Source organism: Geospiza fortis, unplaced genomic scaffold, assembly GCF_000277835.1.
Source record: "Geospiza fortis unplaced genomic scaffold, GeoFor_1.0 scaffold102, whole genome shotgun sequence".
Taxonomy (NCBI): domain Eukaryota; kingdom Metazoa; phylum Chordata; class Aves; order Passeriformes; family Thraupidae; genus Geospiza; species Geospiza fortis.
The window spans coordinates 1,327,188-1,334,068 of record NW_005054373.1 but is presented as its reverse complement, the minus strand read 5'-3'; the positions used below and the strand labels follow the sequence as shown (position 1 = coordinate 1,334,068).

Genomic DNA, 6,881 nt, shown 5'->3' with positions numbered 1-6,881 from the left:
GTGCTCCGCCTCCCCTCCCCCGGGAGAGCCTTTATATTTGATTGTTATTTTTAAATTATTTATTAGAAATTGTTTTTAATTCGCCACGAGACCAGCTTCACATCTCTGGGAAAAGGTGACCTCTGCTTCCTGCTTTAAATTCCCTCGTTGCTCTGGCAAAGGAAAGCATTAACCCCCCCACGCCCCCCCTGCTCCCTGCTCTCTCATTGGCTTCACCAAATAAAAAAAAAATAATAAAAAAAAAGCTGGGCAAGATTAAAAAGCGAAATGCCCTTGTGACAGAAATTAGTTTAATCTTTTTTAAATCCCCAATTGCCTCGCCAGCCTCTGGCCTCGCTGCTGCCAACTCCGGGCTTCGAAGGGAATTTTAACACGGCAAAATTCGCTCCTCTCCCTTCCTGTGTGCCGTGGCAGAGGGAGGGGGAAGAAGCCAGGGATGGAAAATCATTGGCAATTTATCAATTTATCCCTCGCCGTGCTGAGGAGCCTGGCTGGGATGCAGCCTCGCTTTGTAGCAGCTCCTGTGCTGACTTTCCCTCCTCACCAGCCTGGATTCCGGGTTTTTTGGACCAATTTTCCCCCCGGCCTGGGGTTGTGGTGAGAATTTGTGTCCGTGCAGAATTGCTGGAGCAGCTGTGCCAGAGCCTGGAAAGGCTGGGAGGAAGGAGAGGAAGGCAGAGCCTGCTGGGGGCAGGTTGGATGCTGTGGAAAAAAACAAACAAAAAAAAACGCCAAAAAATGAGAAAAACCCAACCCTAAACATGTTCAAAGTGTACCTTGTTGGAATTAATTGTAATGTAATATATTATTTGTTGACTGTAGTAATTAGGTATTTATGAATATATTGCTGTAATTCCTGAAAACATCCCCCCCAAAAAAACCCCAAATAAACTCTTCCACAACGACGGCAAGGAATCCTTTCTCCCTTGGGAAGGCAGCCCTGCTCCGGGCATCCCTGCCGTCATTGCTGCCATCCTCCCTGTGCCAGCCCCTGGGGCACAGCCCGGCCGGGCAGGAATGGCACAGGAATGGCACAGGAATGGCACAGGAATGGCACAGATGGCAGCGGGAGCCCGGCCCAGGTGCTCGGGAAGGGCAGCGCCGGCAGCCTGGCACCCCTGGGCACCACCGGGAATAACGAGAGCTGCCATCAGCACAGCCCTGCTCCGGCCAGAGCCTGCCTGGATCCGCCTGGATCCTGTCCCAAATCCTGCCTGGATCCTGCTTGAATCCTGCTCTGGATCCTGCCCTGAATCCTGCCCTAGATCCTGTCTGGATCCTGTCCCAAATCCTGGCTGGATCCTGCTTGAATCCTGCTCTGGATCCTGCCCTGAATCCTGCCCTAGATCCTGTCTGGATCCTGCCCTAGATCCTGCCCTAGATCCTGTCTGGATCCTGTCCCAAATCCTGCCTGGATCCTGCTTGAATCCTGCTCTGGATCCTGCCCTGAATCCTGCCCTAGATCCTGCCTGAATCCTGCCCTGAATCCTGCTTGGATCCTGCCCTGGATCCTGCCCTAGATCCTGTCTGAATCCTACCTTAGATCCTGCTTGAATCCTGCCCTGGATCCTGCCCCAAATCCTGCCTGAATCCTGTTCTGGATTCTGCCTGGATCCTGTCCCAAATCCTGCCTGGATCCTGCTTGAATCCTGCTCTGGATTCTGCATGGATCCTGCCCTGAATCCTGCTTGGATCCTGCCCCAAATCCTGTCTGAATCCTGTTCTGTATTCTGCCTGGATCCTGCCCCAAATCCTGCCCTGGATCCTGCTTGGATAGTGCTTGAATCTGCCGGGATCCTCCCCCAGATCCTGAATGGATCCTGTCTGAATCCTGCCCCAAATCCTGCCTCGATCCTGCCCTAGATCCTGTCTGAATCCTGCTCTGGATCCTGCCCCAGATCCTGTCTGAATCCCACCTAAATCCTACTCTGGATTCTGCCCAGGACCCTGCCAGGATCCTGCCTGAATCCCACCTAGATTCTGCCCTAGATCCTGTCTGAATCCTGCCCTGGATCTGGCCATGGATCTTGCCCTAGAATCCTGTCAGGATTCTGCTGGATCCTACCCTGGATCCTGTCTGAATCCTGCTCTGGATCTTGCCTGGATCCTGCCCCAAATCCTGCCTTGAATCCCTCCAGGATCCTGCCCTGGATCCTGCCCTTGCCTGTCACTCTGCCGCAGGGAAACAGGCCCGGAGCCAAAGGAGAGCTGCAGGATTTTCCAAGCATTGTTTGTAACACAGCCCAGGATTCATCTGATGCCGTTCTTCAGCTGCAATTATTTTTTTTATTATCTTTATTTATTTTTTTTTACAGACAGCTTCAGATTAAAACCCCAAACATTACAAAAATAAAGATGGCTGATATTCTGGTATTTCCCCACAGCCTGGCATCTGAGAGGGAAAACCATTTTCTTTTGTCCTTTTCCAAAGAGCAGATGGATCTGCTTCCCAGCTGATCTCCCCAGCAGACACCTCACTGCCGCCACATCTTCCCTTCTCTCTCTTTTTTCTTTTTTTTTTGTTTCTTCCCAAGGCTCTGAGAAAATCCATGGAAGCACCGCCTCGAAATTTATGGCTTTCAAGGCAGTGCGTGGCCTGTGCTGCCCTCAGAAGTTCCCTCGCTGAAGTACAACCCGAGAGATCCGCCCAGAGTCACCGGGGAGGAGCTGCACAGCTGCCACCCTGCCCGGGGCCCCGAGGGGACATGGGGACAGTGGCACTGCCCTGTTCTTCGTGTCCTGAGGGGACATGGGGACAGAGGCACCGCCTGCTCTTCATGCACTGAGGGGACACGGGGACAATAGCACCGCCCTGAGGGGACATGGGGACACTGGCACTGCCCTGAGGGGACATGGGGACAGTGGCACTGCCCCAAGAGGACATGGGGACAGTGGCACTGCCCTGCTCTTTGCGCCCCGAGGGGACATGGGGACAGTGGCACTGCCTGCTCTTTGTGCCCCGAGAGGACATGGGGACAGTGGTACCACTCTCTGTGCCCCAAGGGGACATGGGGACAGTGGCACTGCCCCGAGGGGACATGGGGACAGTGGCACTGCCCTGCTCTTTGTGCCCTGAGGCACACAGGGACAGTGGCACCCCAATGTGGGGCTACAAGGACAGCTGGGGCATCCTCATGCCCTGTGGGGACACTGTGGTGGGGACACTTGGACAAGGCTCTGCTGGTGCCCTGTGGGGACATGGGGACACACAGACAGTGGGCCAGCCTGGTAGGGGACACAGGGGCTGTGCCACAGACGGGGGACATGGTGCCACCATGCCAGGGGACACAGGGTGTGTTTAATGGGTAGTGGCAGAGCTGGGGTCACACAAGTTGTGCCACAGGTGAGGGGATGTGGTGACACCAAGCTGGGAGAGTGGGGGGCACTTGGACAGGGACAAGGACACGGTGACTCTGAGGGGGAGGACACACAGACAAGACAGAGTGACACAGAGCTGATGTCCCACATGCCCTGTGTCACCTTAGGGGGCACATCCCAGAGCTGTAAAGAGGGGAAGGGGACATGGACAGGGATGGGCTGTGAATGAAGTTGTGTTTTGGGGGGTGACAAAAATAATGGGGTGGGAAAAAGTGCCCCAAAAGGGGGTGGGGACAATCCCAGGAGGAAGAGTAAAAACCCCCTGGGGGAGGGAGGGCAAAAAGCCCCCGGGGGTGAGGGTCTGAGTGCTGGCAGTCCCTGCAGGGAGCTGGGGGCTGCCCACATGAAGCAGCTCCTTCCCAGCTCCCCGTCAGAACTCCTGGGAGTGGGAGCCCTCGCCAGGCTGGAGGTTGGTCCGGAGCTTGTACATGTGATCCAAGGCCTGGGTGAGGAAAGTCCCAGTGCTGTTGATCTCCATCAGGGTTAAGTTATCCAGCTGAAAGGGGAAAGAGCAGGATTTGAGAAGACAAGGTATTTGGGAAGCAGCTCACAGCCCACAGCTCCCTTTGGTGACACCCCAAGGGACTGACCCAGCTGCCAGCCCTGGTCAAGAGAAGCACCCAAGCACCACTTCAGGAGCATTCCCCATGCCTGGAAGTGCTCAAGGACAAGCTGGATGGGGCTTGCAGCTGCCTGGTCCAGTGGAAAGCATGGAAAAGGGTGGAACGAGATCTCTAAGAGCCAACCCAAACCATGCCACGGCTCCTCTGCCTCCCACATGGGCACAAGGTTCAACACACACCTCCAGCTCCTCAGTAACACACCCACAACGCAGGACAAGCATTTCCCTTTCCCAGCAGCTCATCCCTCAGCCCTGATCCCCCTGGATGCCTCCTGGGAGGGGTGCTGGCCCACCTTGGCGTGCGCCTCCTGCTGCCGCACGAAGCTGTCGGCCGACAGGCGCAGCTTGGCCATGCGCGTGTCCCACGTGTCCTTCACCAGCGTGCGGATCTCGTCTGCCCTGGGGATGTTGTCAGAGGCACTGGGACAGGGGAAGGGAGGGCAGGGTCAGGGCACGCTCTGAGGGCTGTGTGGTTGTGCCACGGAGGGGTTGTGTCACTGACTGCTGTTGTCACCAAGCGGTTGTGTCACTGCGTGGTGCTGTCACCACCTCACCCCAGCCTGAGCTCGCAGGACAGTTTGCTAAAAAACCTGCAACTCCACACTAAAATCCTCTCTGCTCCTTGTCCTGTGGCGTTTCTGGGATGGGCTCTTTCCCCAGGAACGCTCAGCTCCAATGCAGCAGCTGGCTGTCACTAGAATCCTTCTGCTCTTTAATTGCCTAGCTGGTTGGAGGCACACAGAGGGCCCTGAACCTGGCCAAAGTCAGGGCCAGCTGGGGAATCCAAGGGCCCAGGCAGGATGAAATCCCCAGCTCGAGGCTCCTGGGGCTCCATCAGGGAGAATTAAGCTGGAAGGGCCGGATGGGATGTGCCACATCACCCCATGAAGGCCGCTCAGCGCTGCCATAAGGAGCTGGGAGACAGGATGGATGCACAGGGACAGAGCTGTCAGGGCTGCTGGAGCGTGCTGGGAAGGAGCAGCACGCCAGGAGCCTCCTCTCCAGAGGGAAAAGCCAGAGCTGGAATGCCCACCCTGCTTAATCGAGGGCTTTAAAAGTCAGCAGAGCCCTCGCCGAGACAAATACCAGCCAGCAGATTTTACAAGTGAAATGCCTCAGCAGGCAGGAGAGCTCAGGCTCGGAATATCCCCGGCCTCCTGCTTCCCAGGCTGAGGCAAGAGGAGCTTTCCTCCTGAAGGAGAGCCAAGGAAGGAGCCTGGAGGCTGGAGGCTGCTGAACAGATTGCAGCACGGAACGCGTGGCGGCTCCTCCACGCTGAGCTGCTGCTCAATAAAGCAGCACAGCCCCAGTGATGAGGCCACGGAAGGAGCCATCCCCAAGTTCCTGAGAGGCAGAGTCACCAGCAGGGAAGCGCTGCTGCGAAATCTTGGCAGGCTGAGGGATGGAAGCTCCCTCAACTCTCCCTTTCCCCACCGCCCTGCGGGGCTGCTGCCAAGCAAAGCTTGAAAAATGCTCCGCGGTCACACCAAGTGGGGTGGAAAATGGCCCAGCTCAGCTCCTACTCACTAGTTCAGCAGCAGCTTGGTGAGCTCCATGTAGTAGGGACTGGGCATTGGAGTGAAGGTGTCCTCCTTCCGCTCCTGATCCCGGATTTCCTCCAGCTTCCCTAAAATACAACCAGGGATGCTCAGCTTTTGCCAGGCTTTCAATGCTCCAGGTGTGTTTTTCCCCCCTCCCCAGGAAAATCCACGTTGTTTCTGTAGGATCAGCTCAGCCAAGCCTCCAGGGATGCGAGGGCAGGAAAAGGCTCCTGCGAGCAGGCACACAAGGGACATGGATGCCTCCAAGGTCTCCCTCCTCACAGAGATTTGCCCAAGAATTAGTGACAGGATGAGAGGAAACAGCCTCAGGTTTGGCCAGGGGATGTTCAGGTCAGACATCAGAATTCCTGGACTGAAAGGGTGGTTAAACACGGGAAGGGGCTGCCCAGGGAGGTTTGGAGTCCCCATCCCTGGAGGTGGCACTCTGGGCTGGTGACAAGACCAGCACAAGTTGATGAAGCTGGAGCTCTTTTCCAACCTAAAAAATTCTGGGATTCTGTGACCCAAAGTCCCTAAAGATTCTTCTGAGCAAGCCTCACCACCCTCAGAGTAAATAAAGAATTCCAGTGGTGGGACACGAGATCCTCCTGCCTCAGCCGCTTTGTATTTTTGAATTAAGCTCCCCACTAACGCTGAAAAACGGGTTATTTTTAATTTCATGTTTCCACTGCTCCCACTGAAGGCCAGAGCTGAAGCCAGAGCCTCCATCCTCACCAACATCCATCCATTCTGGGGGAATGAGCCGACACTTCTGCCTCTGCTTCAGATTAATGGCCAACCACACCGGCACTTCCACTGGCAAGCCAGGATTGAAGGGACCCAGATCTCCCTGGAAAACAAATTAAGGATGAGAGACAGGCAACAACCAGGGCTTGGACTGCACAGAACTTGTCTGCTAATGTGGTGAGAGTTTCCAGAGGATCTGGAAAAGCCTCAGTCAAACATTTGATCCTGCATTTCCTCCTCTCACTTCCCAGAATTCTTGCTCTCAGACTTTTCCTCATTTCCCTCGAGAAGGAATAACCAAGGTTTCCTTTTATTCCAAGCTGTTTCAGAGGAGTTACAAACTCCATCTCCCTGGACATGCAGCTCCCAGAGGCTCCCCAGGTTTTGGTCAGCCCCAGGACAGCCGGACACTCCCAGCCAGGGCTCATGGGGGACAGCACAGCCCCCTCAAAACCTCCTTCTCCCAATCCTTTGCCTTGTCATTCCTGAATCCCTCCATCCCAAATCCATCCCCCATGTCCTCCCCCTGCTCCCAAACAGCCCAGACCCACCCTCATCCCCACCCTAATCCCCTCATCCCCACCCCAATCCCC

General features: G+C 55.6%; 1 protein-coding gene across 1 annotated transcript in view; it reads right to left on the bottom strand.

Moving 5' to 3' along the window:
- Positions 1–3,302: 3,302 nt before the first annotated feature.
- GINS2 (GINS complex subunit 2) overlaps positions 3,303–6,881 on the bottom strand; it is a 9,235-nt gene continuing 5,656 nt past the window's right edge. The window contains exons 3-6 of the mRNA XM_005424802.2: positions 6,277–6,391; positions 5,528–5,627; positions 4,294–4,420; positions 3,303–3,874 (exon numbers count right to left, since the gene is read on the bottom strand). Of these exons, the coding sequence (XP_005424859.1) occupies positions 3,749–3,874; positions 4,294–4,420; positions 5,528–5,627; positions 6,277–6,391 (468 nt within the window). The 3' untranslated portion in view covers positions 3,303–3,748. The remainder of the gene's footprint in view (positions 3,875–4,293; positions 4,421–5,527; positions 5,628–6,276; positions 6,392–6,881) is intronic.